We start from the raw sequence: 22,209 nt of genomic DNA, 5'->3' as shown, positions 1-22,209 counted from the left end.
CCGCCATCAATTCCACTGGTCTGGCCACATTGTCCGAATGCCCAATCACTGTCTCCCAAAGCAGTTACTCTACTTCAAACTCAAGAACTGGAAGCGGAAAAGAGATTTAAGTATGGGCTTAAAGCCAACCTTAAAAACTGTGTCATAGACACCGAGAACTGGAAAGCCCTGGCCTTTGAGCACTCTAACTGGAGGTCAGCTGTGACCAGCAGTGCTGTAGAATTCAAAGAGACACGAATGGAGCGCCAAAGGGAGAAACATGCCAAGAGGGAGGCGTGTGTTAAGCCAACCCTGACTGGGACCACCTTCCATCTGGAAACTGAAGTCCTCACTGCAGGAGAACATCTGGAACAAGAATAGGGCTCCACAGCCACCTATGGACCCACCACCAAGACACCACATCTGGAAAACTGTCATCCTCAAGCTATGAGGGATCGCCGAAATAAAAAGTAAGTAAAGAGAAACTGCTCCATTTATTCCTTGCTGTTTAAAATAAGGTTTTAAAACTCTTTTTAATCCAATGTTTACTTTAAATCCTGTTATGAAATGCTCAAATTCTGAACATTCCTCAAAATATATGGCCCCTTCAGGGGTTTAGTGTTTCCACATTAGAGTGCTCCCAGTATTAAGATATATGAATATGAAAATATAACTGCCTTTGAAGGATATTTTAACATCCACCAAATGTACATACTTCAGAAATATGCAGGGCGAATATGTCATGTTACCAAGCAATTTTCTAGACTGAGCTGGAGAAGTACAGTTCATTTATATTGCTTTATTTATACCTCATTCAAATTTCTCCAAAAACATATTCTCCAGTAACCAAATGAAAGGTTAGCTTGAAAAGGGAGGAAATGCAAACAAACCATTAAAATGCATTTATTTTAGAAGTCCAGATCTAAGTATCTCAGCACAAATGTAGATATGTACATTCCACATTGTTGGAGGGCGGGGGAGGCCAGTTATTTTAAAAGCAGACACTGTATTCAAATAGAACCTATTAAAGCATAAGGTCAAGCTGAATACTACTTCAAAGACATTGTTAGCAAGCCATATCTTCCCTTCTTTTAAGATGGGGAAACTAGACTATGTTTAGACTGTGTTTGAGTTGAGGAAGGATGACCCCCTCCTGCAGTAATTCTGATTGAGATCTAGCTCCTAGTGCCTACAATTTGAATGGTCAAAAAAGGATCCAATTTTCAGAACTATTTTGACACTGTGGGTCAAATTGTAAAGAAAAAAGTCATTCTTAGTTATGTCTTTAAAGTAGCTGATAGTTTGAATGCCAAAGTATTGGCATTCTAAAGACTGATTCACACCAAAGAGCAGATAAAGCTTTGCTATAGCAGATGTTTCAAAGTGTACAGTTAAAGTACAGGTGAATCCTGGCCCGAATGCTGGTGTGAATTGATCTCCATTCCAGTTATGCAGCAAATGTAATGAGTTTTGTTACGGTAAGTCCTTGCAGGACACGAGTCTATGTGTGAAGAAAAACCTTATGGTTTGTAATTATCTTGTTCAGCTGCCTAAGTAGGTCAAGCAGCAATCTTGTGCCACGCCCAAGTGGCTATAACTGTTTGTGTGTTTTTTAATACAGTGTGGTGGGTGTTGGATTGCTGGTGGGCTGCTGCTGGAGTTCTGTTTCACCACTGGAGTTACAGCAGGAGATGCTGATGGTGAAATGGCTATTTACATCAGGTTGTTTTGACTTTCCATTTGCTGCTTAGAAGATGCTTTATTTTATGCATAAGGACTGTGTAAATATGCTGCACTGCTGCACTGCTGTGTGCAAGCATTGCCGGTTTTGTTTTATCTCTGCAAAGTAAAGAGAGTAAAGATTTTCTTTTCACTTTGACTATTGGTCTGAGACTATTTTGTGTCTGGTATTTTGGGCGTTAGGTTGCTGGAATTAAAACACGCGCTGTGTAACAAGTTTTGGGTGCAAAGTGTGAATCAGTCATCATTTCATCCAGCAGACTATAGGTTGGTAGTAAACCACACTTCACAAAGAGTAAAAAATAATAATAACAAAGTTTGGATCTGATGCATAGATCATAGAAGTAACTTCCTGATGAGTTACAGCTCTGAAATTTGGTATCTGCATAACTCAAGGCACTTCAGATGACAAGGAAAAGATGAACATAGAACATTTATATTTATCTCCGTTAAAACCAGAGAAACAAGGAAGCTCCAAATAGTTCAGGCACCTCAAAAGCTGGATTTTGGCACACATGGAGCCGGAAATAACCCAAAAGACATGGATTTGGGGGGGGGGGGGGGAGTGAGTAAGCGAGAGATCGCTATCTCTCTCTACCAAAACAGGGGATTGAGCTATACTCCAAAATACACAGAAGCTGAAACTTGGTTCAGTGAAACAAATTATTACAAAAGTCAGAATGATAGAATCTTAGAAATCCTAATTTGAAAAAGTTCTATCAGGTGGCTGTAATAACCCCATGAGCATTAAAACAAGACATTTTTACACCTTGTGGTCAAAACAGCACATAAAGTTTATCTGATAACAGAAAATAAAACTTTATGTACAAAAGAGGCCTAAATCCAATTGCTAATCCCAACTAGTCAACATTTATATCAAATCCATTGATCCAGTAGAAGATAATATTTGGATTTAATTTATGGTTGACTATATGAGTTCCTTTTCATCTCTGGATGTATTTGAAGAGCCAGAGACTTCCAGTTGCTACCAGCAACACCGTCCAATGATTGCACAATGCAAGCTTCATTTACTCACACATTATGTACATACTTACAGACATAAATACAGTTTAAAAATACCGCAAGAGATGTTTTCAATTATATAAGTATACTGAGGTACATGTGTATATATTATATCCTGACACATGTTCACAGTAAATACCCCTGAAAGACCTTAAAGGCAAACAGGCAGCATGAATCTAAATTGAAATGTCTGTACTGTTCCCATGAACTCAGCATACAACATTTGTGTCTAGCCTGACTAAAACCACCAGCATATTTTTCTTCCATTTGTATGTCTTTAAACCAAATGGAGAAATGGCTAGATCTGCACATCTCTAGTTGATTTCAAAGCTTCCCCAAGAGCTGCACTGGTTGTCCAAGGGTCCACGTGACTCTTGACTTCTTAGCGCCTCTCCAAGTCCAAGCCGACATCCAGGAGAATCTGATAAATTAATGCTTACAGTTCCCTGACACAAACTGAGTTGATCAGAGAGTCACTTTGCTCAACTGTAGAACCACATAGTGTACTGTGATAGTCCAAACTTGTGACAGTGCTTCTTATAGGAGTACCATTCAAAGTCCCTGGACTCCTTGCCACTGCATCACCTGTGCTTGCCATACTCCCAGTTCGAGATCGATAAGGAGGTAGGTCTATATGACTTTGGGAGTCTGTATCTGAGGAATAAGGAGGTGGAGGAAGATCAAACCATGGGGGTCTGCTGAAAGATATAAACAAAATGCCATGTCACTGGTTATATGTGAAGAAAAGTGGAGCATCAGAACTTATTCCACCAGTTTATGAAATCACTGTATTTAAGTAAAGCTTCATGGAAAATGTACATGATCTGATTGAACAAGTTTCTGTGGAAGAACTTTTACTATGTTGTACAGATGCAAAAGCTTTTGGGGTAGAGGGCTGATCCAGAATTTCAGAAAGACTGACTTTGAATGCATTGATTTGGTGACAACCTATCTCAGCAAACCTAATTCCTCTTACCTGGGAGTGATTTTGCAAATCTTTGACTTTAAAAATAATTTACAAAATAATGTTTAAATAAATGTATTTCATAGAGCACTTAATATAATGATTTTAAAAAGTGTGCTCTGCCTGAAGTATGGTGAGAAGTATAAGCAGGATAAATAAATAAATTCCTGAATTATTATTATTATTATTATTAACAACAACAACAACAATTTTATACCCCATCACTATCTCCCTGAAGGGGTTTGGGGTGGCTTACATGTGGGACAATTGTCCATAGAAACATAAAAGCAAAGAAATCCATAAAATAAAACCAATCAAAACAGGAACATCATAAAATATAACTACTAAAATGAGAACCATTATACATGGCAAAAGAAACAGAGCTGATATCAAACCACATTCAACTTAACCCAATAACTGGATTTCTAAGATGGACCTGGTCAAGCTATATAAGGGCTAGGCAGGGGTAGTGCAAATAGCAAATCACTTGGGAAATGCACAGTAAATGTGTGGAAGTGAATGAAGCTGAAACTACTATGAGAAAGAAGAAAACATTTGAATCCCATTTAGAGCTATATTTGTAGGTACCCTACTTTAAATAAGGAATTGAGATAATGCATCAGGAGATCCAGCTATGTTTTTTGCTTTCATTTTAAGCTAGGCAGTCCATCAGCAAGGAAATTTCGGAGGCACTGGAGGGCAGGGTAGTGAGCAATGGTATGCCCGGTCCTCTCCTGGTAGCAGGCCACAATGTGAAAATGAAGATGGTCATGTGTGGTCATGTCACCACTGCCTGTTGCAATGCTTTTAGGAGAGCACTGGGTGCATCATTGCTTACTGCACCTTGGAAAGCAGCAACAATGAATACATGGATTGCAGGATCAAGTGTAAAGCCTGCCCTGGGGGGGGGGGGGGGGGTTATCAAAATGACAAAGCAGTTGCCACTATCACTATTGAAACCAATATTGGCCTTAGTAGCAGTGACAAGAAATGGACTCACCTCCTGTTCCTAAAAAAAAAACACACACCTGTAGGTATATAGTTCCCACATCAGACTATACTTTTTATTGGACTGGTATCAGCTAACTGATGGCAGATATTCCATCGGTTTCCAGGAGCTGCATTTAAACAGACTCTGAAGCTAAGCCAATTTTCAAACTAAACACATGGAGTCTTTAGACATTAGCTCTCACAATTTAGAATAAACAAAACAAATCCTATAGGCTGTATCTTTTCCAAAAGGAGTTTTGATATTTTTGCAGAGTAAATGAGCTTTGTTTACTTAATTGTTGCAAGTGATCCAGCTTTCTCAAAGTAACAATCTCACTGTAGGGAAATTACATTTTTGCAAATGCACAAAGCTCAATACTCTATTACTGGGAAATACAATTTCCCTTCCTGCAAATGGCTATTGTGTCTGTGAGTGCCCTGCAAAACATGACTGCAAGAATCTCATGGGCACTTTGTGATGCCATTAATGACAAATGACAATTCCCTGCCCCTTTGCTTGAATGCCATCCCTTGAAAAATTGATTTTTTTCCTTAAATTATTTATTCTTCTGAGGTTGAATGTTCCATGCAGGATCAACTGCATAGCCTTTGAAGGGAAACTGGTGTCAAACAAAACGTAATAAAATTCCTTCCATCCTCAGGCAGCAAAACTCTGTCATTTTGTACAATTTTAAATATTTTTTCAGTTCTTGAAAGATCTGTTATAGCAGCAGTGTGCGTATATCATTTTTAAACAGAACAGCAAGCATAATGTTTTCTTCTTAATTGTGCGGGAATAAAATAGCACACTCTTGGTGTTGGATTAAGGCCATTTGGGGCACAGTGCCAGGAACACATTGATCTAGTTTAGGAATAGGAATTATGTGGCTGTCCAGATCCTGGATTGGAAGTTCCAGCATCCTTAGCCAGCTCAGCTTGTGAAGAATGCGGGGAGTCATAACCCAACATTTGGAGAGCTGGACAATTCAAAACTCTGATCTACACTTTATTCAAGAAGAGAACAAACTTTAATGGGCCAGACCAGTGGTTCTCAACCTGTGGGTCCCTCAATGTTTTTGGCCTTCAACTCCCAGAAATCCTAACAGCTAGTAAACTTGCTAGGATTTCTGGGAGTTGTAGGCCAACACACCTGGGGACCCACAGGTGAGAACTACTGGGCTAGACAAATGTGTGTTTGCATGAACATACACAAATATTGCATATTCAATACTGAAAAGGTTTTCGAATTAAATTTCAAATCACCACAAAAGAGATTGTAAGGGGAATCCCAATTTAAAGGCAGCCTTAATGCCAATATATTATTTGATTCAAATCTAACAAGATGATTAGCTAATTATATGGTGTCAATAATAAAATTCTACAGCTACATGCCAAGGTTCTTACATGCAAAAAAGGGGACAGATGGAATAATAATGGTAAGTAAAGGCTGAGCAATCTTTATCTGAAATGCCCAAATACTCCCAAAATCATTCACGTGGGTGACTGAAATGGCGACACCTTTGTTTTCTGATGGTTTAGCACACACAAACTTTGTTTCATGTGCAAAATTATTGCAAATATTGTATAAAATTATCTTCTGGTTATGTATATAAGGTGTATTTGAAGCATAAATGAATTTCATGTTTAGACTTGAGCCCCATCTCTAAGATATTTCATTATATATGTATATGCAAATACAGGTATTCCAAAATCCAAAAAACTTTGGATCTCAAGATTTTTCGATACTCAATCAGAACAAGATAAGTACTGTTGCAGGGAAATAGAAATCCACACAGAAACAAAGTTGCTATAGTTTGAGCATCAGCTGTTTTATATTGATTTATCCCTGAGTTGTACACTGGTTGCACATACCTTTGGTCTAGTACAGCTTCTGAATAAGAGGGTGGGGAGTCAATGTCTGGTGGTGGTCTGTGATAGGCCTGGTTGGACATGTACTGGACCCCGTTGTTGACATTGTAGGTGACACTGCATTGATGTGGATGATCGAGGACAACCAGCCGGGACAGGAGGACAGGGTGCTGCAACCGATGCACTGGAAGTGTCATGAGATTGTTGCGCTTCCGCTGATGGTGCAGAACCAGAGCAAGGAGGGCCACTACCAGCACAAAAACTGCTGAACTGCCAATGATTGCATAGGTGATGCTGGGATAGAAGATCAGCGCAGGCTCTGTGGTCACATAATTCTGGTTGCTGTCAGCATCTGCAAAACAGAGAAAAAGAGAAAACGATTAATCTATGTGGAAGAGAAGTTGCACTTCCTTCCCTACAATGCTCATATGCCCCTAGTTGGCTGGTTTCCCACAGAATTCACACTTTTTTTAAAGGAAGTGTAGAAAATGAGCTTATCAGGAACATATGCATACAAAATAGAGACCAGCTGACTGAAATAGCCTATTTCCTCCCACTTGCTTCAGATGTTTCTGCTTTGAACAGATGTGCTCAAAGACTGCAAAGAAGATGCAACAGAAAAGACACAAAGATTTATTCAGCCCTTTATCAGCATTGACAGATTAGCTTTTAGTAAATAGCTGAAAAGGCAAAGTCACATCCAATTTCGGTGTGGCAATACTTACAGCAAAATTCAGATCAATTGAATCCCAGTACTATATAACAAAGAGGTTCGAACATTTTCTAACAGCCCGATGCTACCTATCTTTCTTATGCCTTGGCAGCATAGTTGCCTGCAGGTAATTCTTCCTTGCTGCGGGCAATGGAGTGAAAGACTTTTCAATTCTATGTTAGTTACTGGCTTTGACCAAATAGTATTAGCAGTTTCATCTTCCTTCCCCACTGGAAAAAAGCTGAATACAAAAAAAGGTAGCTGAGATGTTACAAAAGAAAAGGGAAATAATTGCAAAGAATTCATTTTATTTATTTCTCGGAACAATATTGTATCAAGATCGCTTCTGCATGTGCCTACGCACTTCTTTTGTTGCAGTCCTTTGTTGGTAAGCAACAGGCTGCATGTACAGATCATTAGGATGTCATCTGGTAACACAAAAGGAATTCAGACAACTTCTGTGGCTTTGTAAAGACTGAAAATGGTTTCCTGGGATTTCACAAAAAGTACATTGCCCAAATATCCTAAAGCCAAAATCTGGTCTCCTGCTCAGTTTTAACATTTCAAAACAATGACTCTGTACTTGGCAAAATCCAAGCTGCAAACTCCATAGAAACTTAAAAATAAAAGTCCCAGACAGAATATTTTAAACATTTAAGATGAAATGTCTCTATTGAAATAATGCTTGCCTTGCTACATAAGGAAAAAAAAAGGAAAGAATATGATTAGCAAACATAAGTCATACCTTCCTCTATTGTGTTCTTTTAAAGAAATAGTGAATGAAAGCCATTAATAATGTCTTATGGTATTATTACTGGAAAATGTCTTTCCTGCTACACACCACATTGAAGCCTTCCTAAACAAGTCTGCATTACCTGATCTTGACATTTCTCCCTTTGATGAGAGATAATTTTAAGTAACGATATATCAATGTGAGACAACCACTCATCTCTGCAGAACTTGACTGTTGCCACCCCCCACCCCCCCCCCCCCCCCCGGACTTATTGCTTATAGTCCCAACCACGACATAATTAAGGAAGGCAAAAAAGAAAAAGAAATGGAGCAAGGATTTAGATTGCTGTAGCTGAAAGCCACAAGCACATGCTTTTCATGCAGAAGGTCCTGTATTCAGCTAAGAAAGAAGCCTGCCTGAAACCTTGGAATGGCACAGCCACAGTTGACTATCCTATGTTAGCTGGATCAAGGGCCTGAGTCAATGAAAGGCAGCCTATGTTCCATTATGAAAACTTTTGAACCAAAGCACTCCTGACAGGTAGACATCCAGTCTCTACCTAAAAACTGGGTGCATGGCAAAGTCAGGAAACCTGGTGTCTTCTATTTGTTTGGACTACAATTCTGGTATTCTGGTCCACTGCCAATCTTGGCTGAGGCTTGTGGGCACTGTAGTTAAAAAGAACTAACTCTTGCCTGGTATATAGAAATGCACCATTGGGATGGTATATTTTGTCTCATTCCAGGAGTTACCTACACACCTAGGAAAAATAGAGCTACATGAAGGAACTGTTTACAGGCTACAGATTGCCCTCAGTAGATGAGACATTGGGAAGAGGGAGGAAAAGCAAAGATGGAAAAAGTTAAGTTTTTGGACTGACTTCCAGAATTTCAAACTATGGATTCAATATACCATGGCAGGAGATGGTAACAAGGTCTTTGGCAGCCTCTTGATACTAAAATTACATTTTTATGGGAAAAGTGTGACTTTTTAGTTCTGCTCCAATAATTTTCAGTAAATGTTTACACAGCTGAAGCTACTGAATTAAGTTCCCTGATAATGCAGGTGTAACATTTATCTGTTTCAACCTAGGTATAACATGATGAAAGATGTAGAATACTGTTTGTTCTCTTTTCTGACAACTGAAAGTGGGGAGAAACTGAATTAACTCAAATTTATGCTGCTCCCATTTTTTCAGGGTTCTCTTTGCAGTATCTCAGTATTGTAATGGCACCAAGTAGAAACAGTTCATCAAAGTCACTACTGCCTATTAAACCTCATTACCTGAAAATATGCTGACCGTGCAGACTGGAAGCTTTGAGGATAAAAATATGTATAAGAGGTCTGTGAATAGTTAAAATTGAATAGAAACTTGGTAATGGAAAACATTATAGTGTGCTCTTCTAAGATTGTTTTATTAACCATGAACAAATTACACCATCTTAAAATCATTGAGAAGGTCTAGGACCAATTGTATTAAGCCTCTTAGACGATGGAATTGGAGAGCCCATTAGTTGGTCTCTCTTGAGTCTGTACCAGCCCAGCTGCTTCACACTTCATCAAGACTAAAAGCTTTTGAAAGACATAATCAGAGCAGGCATCTGCAGATTTACTGAACACAAGAAACCGCCAGTCTTGAACAAAAGTTTTTTTAAAACACCTAATTTATTTATCACTTATTTACACCTTTCTCCCCCAAGATGTGTTTGAACCTACTAACAATAATGAAAGGCACATCAAAAACCAAGTCTTAATGTAAATGTAACACACACACTTTTAAATTAAGCAATATAGCCAGTATCCAAACAGTTAGCCTTCATTCAGGTGCTGAAAGTTCCACTAAATAAAATTGTAAGCCAGAATCCTATATGTCCTATCACATTATGTAACTGTGTATACTTAGATATGTGGCAGAGGCTGTAGGACACCTCTTTACAGAATTGTAAAGATGTGTAGCAGGAGGCTGAAATGAGAACCAGATGCTCATTGGTATGGTGCACATGGTAGCATTGCACACCAATGTTCATTTCTTACTATTGAACATCACACACTGGTTTGCATAAGGAACACTGCATTACACACCTTGGTTGTCAATGTTCACCAGGTGCTTTGCCAGCTCTGCTACATCGAAACATAACAGCAACTCTCTGGGATACAGATGTTACACAACTGTGCAATTCTAACTCTTAGAGGCCTAAGAACTTAATCACATGGAGATCCTCAAGCTGGAGGACAACAGGGGAATCCATCCGGCAGCAGGGCAAATCCATTGGGCAGCAGGGAAAAACCAGTTTTAAGCTCCCCTCATTGCCTGCATTGCTCCTTTCCCCATCACACGGGGAAAACCATCACTGTCCAGCTTCCTCCTGCACTGTCCCTGGCTTAGGTAATGAGAACACGGGCTGCCAGCTACCCATGTTTTCAGGGCTCCATTCTACAATGCTGTTGGAGCTCAGCCTGTAATTGTGTTTCAGGATCAGGCTGCTTTGGATGTGGGGAGTGATGTTAATGAGTTGCAGGATGAATTTCAATTTGGCAATGGTTTGGTCAAGGATATCGATGCAGAGAATGACCAGGAGATCCCTGTTCAAAGTGTAGTTTCCCATGAGAATGTCTCTGAGGGGTGTGGGGATGATGGTGTGCTTTGTGAATTGTTACCAGAGAGTTCCCATGATAGGGAACATGAAAACAGCTCAGCACCTGGCCCAGCTGCAGAAATTAATGAGCAAATACATAGATGGGAGAAGATCAGTGAAAACAGGAGAGCCGAACAATGGCTTCGGCATTCTGCCAGGCTCTGAGAGAAAAAGATAAAAAATTCTCAGCTAAAGCGAAACCAATTTCTGAGTGCTAGAGACATAGCTAAAAAGGAGATAAAAGTCCCAAGTAAAGGATATTTATTTATTTATTTATTATTTGAACTTATATGCCGCCACTCCCCTGGGGCTCGGAGCGGCTTACAAGAACAGGCTAAAATCGAACACAATTTAAAAACAATTAAAAACAATTTTAAAACAATCAGAGATCAAAGGCCCGTCAAAATAGATATGTCTTACATGCCCTGTAGAAAGCTGACAAATCCCGCAAGGCACGGACTTCAGGTGGCAGAGTATTCCAGAGTGATGGTGCCACTGCTGTAAAGGCTCTGCATCTGGTTGCTGTTAGACGGAAGGTCTTGACATTTGGAATTTCCAATAGATCTTGGTCCTCAGAACGGAGGGATCTCTGGGGTTGGTAGGGGGTGAGGCGGTCCCTCAGGTACATCAGCCCCAGACCATGCAAGGCCTTAAAGGTGAGTACCATCACTTTGAAAGTGATCCGGTGCTCAATTGGTAACCAATGCAGCTGCAGTAAGATTGGTGTTATGTGGCACATCTCATCGGAATTCCCGCAAGAAGCCGAGCAGCTGCGTTTTGTACCAGCTTGAGCTTCCGGATCACCGACAGAGGAAGGCCAATATAGAGGGCGTTACAGTAGTCCAGTCTTGAGATGACAGTAGCCTGGATCACCGTAGCTAGGTCGTCCCTGGACAGGTAGGGGGCCAGCCGTCTAGCCTGCCGTAGATGAAAAAAGGCGGTTCTGCTAGCGGCAGAGACCTAGGCCTCCATTGTCAGCAGAAGGTCCAAAAGGGTTCCCAGACTCTTTACCAATGATGACGGGCGTAGCGCCTTGCCATCCAGGGTAGGCAGCTGGATATCCCCACTGCCTGATTGACCCAGCCATAGGATCTCCGTCTTTGCTGGATTCACCCTCAACCTGCTGGCACGCAGCCATCCAGTAACGGCCTCGAGGCACTGATGGAAACAATCGGGTATAGAGTCAGGTCGGCCTTCCATCTTCAGCACAAGCTGAGTGTCATCAGCGTACTGGTAACACTCAAGCCCAAAACCTTGAACCAGCTGAGCAAGTGGTCGCATATAGATGTTAAACAACAGAGGGAAGAGAATGCCCCCCCGAGGAACCCCACAAGACAGAGGGGACTTCTCAGAGACCAGGCCTCCCCTCTCCACTCGCTGTCCACACTTGTGAAGAAAGGAGGACAGCCAGTTTAAAGCTGTCCCCCTGACTCCAGCAACAGCAAGGCGGTGGGTCAAAGGATTGTGGTCGACTGTGTCAAATGCTGCTGTGAGATCTAATAACACAAGCAGTGCTGACCCGCCCTGGTCAAATATGCAGTCAGATGAAGCATCATTTGGAATCAAGTCAAGATCACGTCCTTGTTTCATAGAAGCTTTGCTTGAAAAAAATCATGTTTTAAGTACCTATGTTCCATGGCTTTGATTTTTGGATTCTATGCTTTTATACCCATGCCTTGGATTCGTCTTTCCTGATTTCTTGCATTTTATTTGGGAAGTTTTGACTTTATTTTTATGGACTTTGCTGGACTATTACCCTGGACTACTTTGTTCCTGCTTATCTTCCTATCTAATAGGATTTACCTATTTCTTTAAAGTGCTTTTTTACTTTACTGCTTTTTAAATTATCTTCAATAAAAGGATTGTTTCCCTATCCAATGGTGTGGTGTTCAAAGTCAGAGGGCTTTTCCTGTCCTGGAGTGCAACAAACACTTGCAGGACGGAGCTCCATCCTGGAAGCATTGTAGGATGGGACAAAAGCCCCATGTAATGAGTTCATAAGTCTACTTGTGAGGACATAAGGCCCCAACAGGATTTGAGCAATATTTTTGCTACTGCTGGAAGGAGAAAAGGCGAGAACTGGGAGTTTTGAATCTGGGAGTGGACGTCACAAAAGCTCTATGTCATATCCCTTTCAGATATGTGATCATTCGCAAAGATGCCAAAACCTAGACAGGCTTGCATGGCAAGACAAAGTCCTTCAGATAAGATTGATTCAAAAACTACTTCTTACAAGGTTATGGCCGATGAAAGCCAAGACAATTATTATTATTATTATTATTACTATTATTATTATTAAACTTTATTTGTACCCCACTAGCATCTCCCGAAGGACTCGATGCGGCTTACAAAGGCCAAGGCCTCAATACACAACATAACAATACAAACCTAAAGCAAATTAAAAACAATTAAAGCAATATTAAACAACAAAACAACAAGCAATAAACAATACACCAAAACACAGTAAAACTGGCCAGGCCAGAGTAAAGGGTACAGAATTAAAAGTGCTGATGTGACAGGTGGTATGTAAGGATTATAGGGTAAGTGCAGTGTGCAGTGTGCGGCAATCTTAGTTTTTAATAAAGTGCTTCTGGGACTTGGTATTGAAGATTTCCTATTCTGGGAAGGCACATCAGAACAGCCAGGTCTTCATGTTCTTTCTGAAGACTGCCAATGTAGGGGCCTGTCTAAGATCTTTGGGGAGGGTGTTCCAGAGTCAGGGGGCCACCACAGAAAAGGCCCTGTCTCGTGTCCCCACCAAACGTGCTTGCGACGCAGGCGGGATCACGAGCAGGGCCTCTCCAGATGAACGAAGTGAACGCGTGGGTTCGTAGACGGAGATGCGGTCACGCAGGTAGGCTGGTCCCAAACCGTTCAGGGCTTTGTAGGTAAGCACCTGCACCTTAAATTGGGCTCGGAAAATAAACGGCAGCCAGTGGAGCTCCTTGAACAGGAGGGTTGACCTCTCTCTGTAAGGAGTGGCAGTTAACATCCTGGCCGCTGCCCATTGGACCAGTTGAAATTTCCGAGCCGTTTTCAAGGGCAGCCCCACGTAGAGCGCATTACAGTAATCCAATCTAGAGGTGACCAAGGCATGGACCATCCCGGCCAGATCAGCCTTCGCGAGGTACGGTCGCAGTTGGTGCACGAGTCTTAATTGTGCGAAAGCCTTCCCAGACACCGCCGACGCCTGAACCTCAAGCATAAGTGATGAATCCAAGAGGACTCCCAACCTGCGGACCTGTGGTTTCAGGGGGAGTGTAACCCCGTCCAGCACAGGTTGCCACCCTATACCCCGGTCAGGTTTACGATCGACCAGGAGGACCTCTGTCTTGTCGGGACTGATCTTCAGCTTGTTCCTCCTCATCCAGATAGACCAGGGGTCCTCAAACTTTTTAAACAGAGGGCCAGGTCACAGTCCCTCAAACTGTTGGAGGGCCAGGTTATAATTTGAAAAAAGCATGAATGAATTCCTATGCACATTGCCCATATCTTATTTGTAGTGCAAAAACCACTTATAAACAATACAATAATTAAAATGAAGAACAATTTTAACAAATATAAATTTATTAGTATTTCAATGGGAAGTGTGGGCCTGCTTTTGGCTGATGAGATAGGATTGTTGTTGTTGTTGTTGTTGTTGTTGTGTGCTTTCAAGTCGTAACAGACTTAGGTTGATCCTAAGTGAGGGCCAGGTAAATGACCTTGGGGGGCCACATTCGGCCCCCGGGCCTTAGTTTGAGGACCCCTGAGATAGACAATATGTCCAGATAAACAATATGTCTAGAGAACTGAATGAGAATCCAGTAAGAGTTCTTTGGTTTGGTGTCTTTTATTACTTAGTTCTGTGAACTTGAAAATCTATGAAATGTGAACACCCACCTTCTTTAGACTGAAGGATTGATCATCCCTTTTCAACTAGTAAGTTTCTGTTTGGAGTTACTTCATCAGGCTACTGACTTGGATTTCGGAAAGGCAGAGTTAACATCAACAATCCATTTAGACTTTTTCAAGTACTGGACTCTCATAATATTTATCAAACTATTTATATAGGAGTATGAACAGACTCTCTGGTAATATTTTAGGCTATTTTAGATCAGGGTTTACCTAAATGCTAACTCACCAGTCAACAACTGATTAAATTGGTCTGCTCTAATTAGAGCTAACCAACATGAGCCAAGCTGAGCCAAGGTTGCTCTGACATATTCCCTTCAAATTTGCCTTTGATGGGGATGGAACCCTCAAATTTATTTTTTACAGTTTCCACCACTGCATACTAGCCTACAATGAGCAACAAAAGGAAAGGGTATTTGTGTTATGTCACCAATTCAATCCTAGCCTTTATCCATTGTCAGGGTCTGACCATCATCTGATCTGCTTAAGATTAACCGTGTCCTCTAACCTCCACAGGGTTGGTGGACCCATTAAGATGGTCCAACCCAGGAGGCTTATGGATCCAGAAGGATTCCTAAGGTCTTTTGGGGATCATCCTGCCCTGGAGACTGGCATTCCTGTTGATGCCCTTGTTGATCGCTATAATAGCGAGATGGCCAAGGCGATTGACACAATCGCTCCCAAACGACCCCTCTCCTTGCACAGAATCACTCTGACTCCTTGGTTCACCAAGGAGCTAGCTATGATGAAGCACTGTTTAAGGAACTTTATTGGCAGCCGTTCATTTTCCGGTCCCAATTAAAGCCCTAAATAGTTTGGGACCTGCCTACCTTCGTGACCATATCTCTCTCCAGCCCAAGATCTTTGATCTTCGGGGGAGGCCCTCCTTTTGCCCCTGCCAGTTTCACAGGCTCGTCTTGTAGGTACAAGGGAGAGAGCCTTCTTCTCTGTGGCCCCCTGACTTTGGAACACATTGCCCGGAGAGATTAGAAAAGCCCTACCTTAGAAAGCTTTAAAAAGAATCTCGAGGCCTGGCTCTGCTGCTGCGCTTTTGGAAAATAGCCATACAATCTTATGCTACTGCTTCCCTCAACGCTTTTGTCCTTGGAGTACACCTCCCCCTTGCACAAAGGCTTGTTTTCTACCCCGTTTCCCTATGAGCTTTCCCTTGCAAATAATTTGCTCCTTTTATCTCACCCTGAGTTTTTTAATCATTTTATTGTACATGCGGCCCTCTCACTGTTATTGTAATCATTCATTGCATTCCTATATTTGGTTTTCATTGCTTATTGTATTCATCATGTTTTTTCATTTTACTGTGTTGTTGCTTGTGTTTCAGTTTTTATGTTATTGTATTTTATTGTACTGTAATTTGCTGTTTGGGCTTGGCCTCATGTAAGCCGCCCTGAGTCCCCGTTGGGGGAGATGGTGGCAGGATATAAATCAAGATTATTATTATTATTATTATTATTATTATTATTATTATCTGTAGTACACAAAATGTTATATATACAAAGAACCACCTAGTCCAGCATTCTGATTCTAGTTCCAGTTCCAGAAGTATATAGCCACTGAGTCAGAAAGAAAAACATTGTCCAATGTATTGTCAACTGCTGATGTAATCCTTACCATGTAAAATGTTTCTCACATACTGGCTGCACTTTAGAAGAGCAATACCAGTTGCATTACAGTTCATTTCACCAATTAATACTGCAGGATATTGAAGGATAACTGCACACTGGCTCATTAGGCTAAAAGACCCAGGACATTGCCTTTTATCCTCTTCCTTTTATATTTCTTATAATGCTGTATAATTATTTTGAACACCTCTTCTGTCCCATTTGCAGTGTGGAAAAGAAGTGGGGAGGGGGGCAAGGCGAATAATTAAAGTGAGAAAATGAACTGAGAACACATGAATATTAAGTTGCAGGTGAAAATTAATCTTAAGTGCTATAAAAGGAAGAGTGTTAATAACTCTAAGGGTGGATCATGAACTGAAAAACACTTGTCAATGTTTGTTTGATTTATCACCACAAAGAAGGCTAGGGCATCATTACTTTGGGACAAATCTTGCAAAAACTGTCACCAACTCCAGGTAGTTGTTTCAGAAAAAGGAAGTCTATGCTAACTTCAATCCTGGCTGTGCCCAAACACTAATCAGATACAATCCTGCTTAGTTTCCAAGATTACATGTGTCCTGGTGCATTTGGGATATTTAGACCACCTTAACTCCAGTTTAGACCTTTATATATCTTCTTTTATTGTTGTTAAGGTGGGTTCCACTCTCTACAATGACAAATGTATCACCCACAATCTACTGTTTTGCTGCTGCACTCTCTCCTATAACTATTCCATAGTTAATGGAGAACAGAGGATAGGATCTTGGACATCTCAGCGGCTTTCGATACCATCAATCATGGTATCCTTCTGGGACAACTCTCTGGGATGGGTCTTGGGGGCACAGCTTTGTCGTGGCTCGGGTCCTTCCTGGAGGGTTGTTCCCAGATGGTGAAGCTGGGTGACACCGGCTTGGATCCCTGGCCTTTGACCTGTAGGGTCCCGCAAGGTTCCATTCTGTCCCCCATGCTTTTCCACATCTACATGAAACCACTGGGAGAGGTCATCCGGAGTTTTGGAGTTCGGTACCATCTCTACGCAGATGACATGCAACTCTACTACTCTTTTCCACCTAACCCCAAGGAAGCCCCTCGGGTGCTGGACGGGTGCCTGGCCGCTGTGGCTGTCTGGATGAGGAGTAACAAGCTGAGGATCAATCCCAACAAGACAGAGGTCCTCTTGGTCAATCGTAAACCGTATTGGGGTATAGGGTGGCAACCTGTGCTGGATGGGGTTACACTACCCCTGAAGTCACAGGTCCACAGTCTGGGTGTCCTCCTGTAGTCATCACTTATGCTTGAAGCTCAGGCGTCGGCCATCGCACAATTAAGACTCGTGCACCAACTGCGACCATACCTCATGAAGTCGGATCTGGCCAGGGTGGTCCATGCCTTAGTCACCTCCAGATTGGATTACTGTAACGCACTTTATGTGCGGCTGCCCTTGAAAACGCCTCGGAAATTTCAATTGGTACAACGGACGGCAGCCAGGTTACTAACTGGTGCTTCTTACAGGGAGTGGTCAACCCTCCTGTTTAAGGAGCTCCACTGGCTGCCGTTCATTTTCTAGTCCCAATTCAAGGTGCAGGTTCTTACCTACAAAGCCCTGAACGGTTTGGGGCCCGCCTACCTGCGTGACCGCATTTCTGTGTACGAACCCGCACAATCTCTTCGATCATATGGAGAGACCCTGCTCACGCTCCCACCTCCTTTGCAGGCACGATTGGTGGGGACGAGAGAGAGGGCCTTCTTGGTGGTGGCCCTTCGACTCTGGAATTTACTCCCTAAGGATATCAGACATGCCCCAACGCTGGCAGTCTTTAGGAGGAGCTTGAAAACATGGTTGTTCCAGTGTGCCTTCCCAGAATAAGGAAAACTCTTAGCGATATGTCCTCAAATGCACTTTAATATAGATTAGGATTGTCTGCTTGCCCTCTTCCTTCTTTGAAAACCCTATCCTAGTTTACCCTACTTTGTTCATGCCCAGCATTTTTTAAATTTTAAATTTTAATTATTACATTTGGCCCGTCCATAGGTTTTTAGATGCTGTATGTTATTGTTATTGTTTATTGCTTATTGTGTATTTTTTGTTTTTGAGTTTTATTTTATCCTTGATTTTAACTGTTTGTATTGATTATTTGTTATCGCCTTTGTTTATTGATGTGCTGTGTACTTGGCCTCATGTAAGCTGCACTGAGTCCCTTAGGGAGATGGTATCGGGGTACAAGTAAAGTATTATTATTATTATTATTATTATTATTATTATATGGGATGAAAGAAACATTTGGTTATGTCCCCCTAGCTAGATGCATACCGATGAATTCTGTCACTGAGACCTTTGGTGTTCAGCTACAAAGACAGAGTTGTTTGCTTCTTCTATCTCTGCCATGCACTCCTCCAGTCATGGAATGGCTATTGGGGGACTGCAATAAAAGTACCTCAACAGTGAATCTGAAGAAAAGACAGTTGTTGCTAATACGTATGGCATTATTGTGCCATACAGGATATTCACCACAGTGCAAGCCAGCCTCTCAGGGTAAAGATCCAACTAGAAAATAACGCACCCAACTGTACATTTGGATTGCTTTCTTTCAGATCTAAAAAGCCATCAATTCAGGTAGTCCAGAACATTGCAATTGTTTTACAAATGACACCACTCCTTAATGAAAAAACACTCGTTTATTTATAAGTAGGAATGTTATGGATTGTGTCAAGGGCAAAACTATATTATGAGAACATAAGAGCCCTACTGGGTCAGGCCCAAGTCCTATCTAATCAAGCACTCTGTTCACATACTGGCCAGTAAGTTCTTGATGAAGAACCATGACAAGGACAGGACTGTAATAATACCCCTAACTTCACAGCCCTCAACAACTGACATGCAGAGGGATCCTGTCTCCAATACTGGAGTGAATATATAGCCACCCCATCTAGCAACAACCACAGGCCTTATCTTCTGTGCAATTATCCAATGTTCCTTTAAACTCATTCAAATGGTAACCCTCACTATATCTTGTGCCAGTGAGTTCCACAGCTGACTATGTGATGTGTCTAAACAAGTACAGTACTTCTTTTTAATTGTCCTGAACCCCCCACCATTTGGTTTTCATGGATGACCCAGGGATCTTGTATTATGTGGGAGAAGGATGTCTTCCAATCAACTTTCTACATACCATGTACCTCCTATACACCTCTGTCATGTTTCACCTCAACTGAACACATAGCCTTTCCCCCTTCATTTTGGCTGCTCTGTGCACTTTTCCAGCTTGAATCTGTCTATCATCTATCTATCTATCTATCTATCTATCTATCTATCTCAGAATTAGCATTAGCAAGTACACTTTAGAGGAGCAATACAAAATTCCTAACCTCATAAACTTCAGGATTCCACTTCCTGATAGTAAGAGCTGTTTGGCAGTGGAATATCATTATTATATTTATTTATACCCCACTTTTTCTCCCCTGAAGGGGACTCAAAGTGGCTTAACATAAAAGCATCAGCATAAACATTTGCAGCTACCTCGGAGTGTGATGGAGTCTCCTTCTCTGTAGGCTTTTAAACAGAGGCTGGATGGTCATCTGTCAGGAGTGCTATGATTCTATGTTCCTGCATGGCATGGGGTTGGACTAGATGGCTCCGTAGTCCCTTTTCCAACTCTTCCAACTCTATGATTCTATGAACACTTCACAAAGCTAGTGTGGAAGAACAAATATAGGGTTGAGGAGAACATCTGCAAGGGAGCTTTGTTGGCAAGTGAGGGATGAATCTTTTATCGCCCATCAATTATTCCTTGCCTTTTCTGCATCATCCCTGGTTAGACTTTAAGGTTGGAAATAAGATGAGCTGGAAAGAAGATTCATGAAGTGTATCAGAATGCATGGTGGGAAAAGGGATTAAGCACTTTCTGATTCCTGTATGTCTGCTACAAATGTTCTGCTCACAACTTTGACCAAGAGGGTTGTGGGAATATGTATGCAGTCTGGACTTCAAATTTTCTGCAAAGGAAGCATGCCATTTTATATTCTGTATTTATTTAGCATGCTGAGTGGACACAAATACAGTGTACTTGGTACTATATGGAAACAGCAGCTTAACTAATAGCAAGATATTTCCTAAGTGCTACAAGCTATTGGTTTGTATGGGAGGGAAGGCAGGATGATAATATGGTTCACTTACGATCCAAGGATTTAATGAGCCTGCGGAGTCAGCTGCAGTTAGCAAGAAATACTGCTAGCTTAAGCGTGATTTAGATATACTGTAAAGTGTATTTTAATCCAATTTTAAATGCAGTGCAGTCATTCAAAGACTATTTTTAGGAAGTGCTGCTCTGAAAAACTGTGAGCGTATCCATATGAGCTGGTATATTACTTTTATGAATACTATTCTTTTAAAGAAATACTCAAGGAAACTGATCCCAGCAGGTAAGGAGTCAACATGGTTTCATTCTCCAAAAGGAAATTTGTCCAGATTTAGACATCATTTAACTAATGTTGAAAAATCAGCTGAGAAACCAGAAAAAAACAAGACTTTTTTGGTGATTGAGCCATGTTTCTGGATTTCACATCTCACTCCAGCCATTTGGTCCCTAAATTGATTAATCTTAAACTAACAATGAAGAAATGTTTTATAGCCTCCAAAATGGTTTTAATTTACATTTATATGTAACCTGTGTTTTTAAACAGTTTTTTGCCTTGGTTTTATATTTTTAGGTGGAATCTCCCTTATCAGAAATGCTTGGGACCTTAAGTGTTTCAGATTTTGTCAGATTTTTGAATATTTGCAGATACATTATATTACAAATGTGATATAATGTGCCAAGAGGAAGCTGCGCCAAGCAAAGCCCTGCCAGGACTGCCTTCCACTAGAAATGGATATCCTCACTGCGAAAGACCATGTAGATCCAGAATAGGTCTCTACTATCACTTACAGACCCACCATCAAGATTCTACCCTTGGAAGACTATTATGCTTGGCTACGAAGAATCACCTATGATATGATGATGATATCTTGGTGATGGGACTAAGTTTATACACAATATTCATGTATATTTCATATACTCCCTATACACAAAATCTGAAAATAGCTTTATATAAACATTTTAAAATAATTGTGTGCATGAAATAGTTTGTATACACTGAATCATCAGAAAGCAAAGGTGTCACTTTCTCCCATATAAATAATTTTGGATTTTGGAATATTCTGGATTTTGGATTTCTGAATAAGGCTCAACTGGTATACTGTATACTCTTTCTTTGTGGATATTGTATACTTATTGAATCACATTCTTAGAGTGTACATTTTGTCTTTATTTTTTGTGATAGGTTATATCTGTTTCTCTAAGAACAATGCTATCTGTCTATACATCAATCTATCATCCTCCCTTTCTCCCAGCACTTATGCCACAATCATTTCATTTATTATTTAGATAGCTTCTACAAATGAGCTTTCATTTTAATTTGTAGGAGCTATCTAAGTAATAACCTAATTTTCAAGTATTACTTTGCTGATGCCTTCCTCTTCTCACATTACATAAGACAATGCCCACAATGAGGGAATCTGCAGTATTAGAAAGCAGAAACTTCTTTACTTTGGCTATTGTGTTTGTACTTTCAATAATGCACCCAAATTACCAATAAAATGACAGTATATACTCGAGTATAAGCCAAGTTTTTCAGCCCCGTTTTAAGGCTGAAAAACCCCTCCTTAGCTTATACGCGAATCAAAGTTATTTATTATTTTACTCTATTATTATTATTGGCTTTACCTGCCACGAATTACTGTGGCCAACCTTCCCTCTCTTTCTCTTCTTTCTTTCTCTCCTTCCTTCCTTCCTTCCTTCCTTCCTTCCTTCCTTCCTTCCTTCCTTCCTTCCTTTCCTTCCTTCCTTCTTTCTTTCTTTCTTTCTTTCTTTCTTTCTCCTTCCTTCCTTGCTCTCAAAGAAATCCAAGGAGAAGAAAGATTGCAGCTTGGAAACAGTGCATTTGGATCATCCTCCTTTTCTAAAGGGACTAGACTAGGGGATGCTGGGAGCTGTAGTCCAGAAGAGAGTGTG

At 41.0% G+C, this 22,209-nt stretch overlaps 1 protein-coding gene across 3 annotated transcripts in view; it reads right to left on the bottom strand.

Annotated features, from left to right (window-relative positions):
• Positions 1-758: 758 nt before the first annotated feature.
• The window catches only part of LDLRAD3 (low density lipoprotein receptor class A domain containing 3), a 205,017-nt gene continuing 183,566 nt past the window's right edge, over positions 759-22,209 (bottom strand). For 2 of the 3 annotated variants that reach the window (XM_067462730.1, XM_060764725.2), the window contains exons 5-6: positions 6,569-6,917; positions 759-3,437 (exon numbers count right to left, since the gene is read on the bottom strand). In XM_067462730.1, coding sequence (XP_067318831.1) covers positions 3,179-3,437; positions 6,569-6,917 — 608 coding nt within the window. In that variant the 3' untranslated portion in view covers positions 759-3,178. Of the gene's footprint in view, positions 3,441-6,568; positions 6,918-22,209 lie in introns of all 3 variants that reach the window. The other variant, XM_060764719.2, reaches the window with a different exon arrangement.

Source organism: Anolis sagrei, chromosome 1, assembly GCF_037176765.1.
Source record: "Anolis sagrei isolate rAnoSag1 chromosome 1, rAnoSag1.mat, whole genome shotgun sequence".
NCBI classification, from domain to species: Eukaryota; Metazoa; Chordata; class Lepidosauria; order Squamata; family Dactyloidae; genus Anolis; species Anolis sagrei.
The sequence above is the reverse complement of the archived record's forward strand: the minus strand, read 5'-3'. Positions and strand labels throughout refer to the sequence as shown.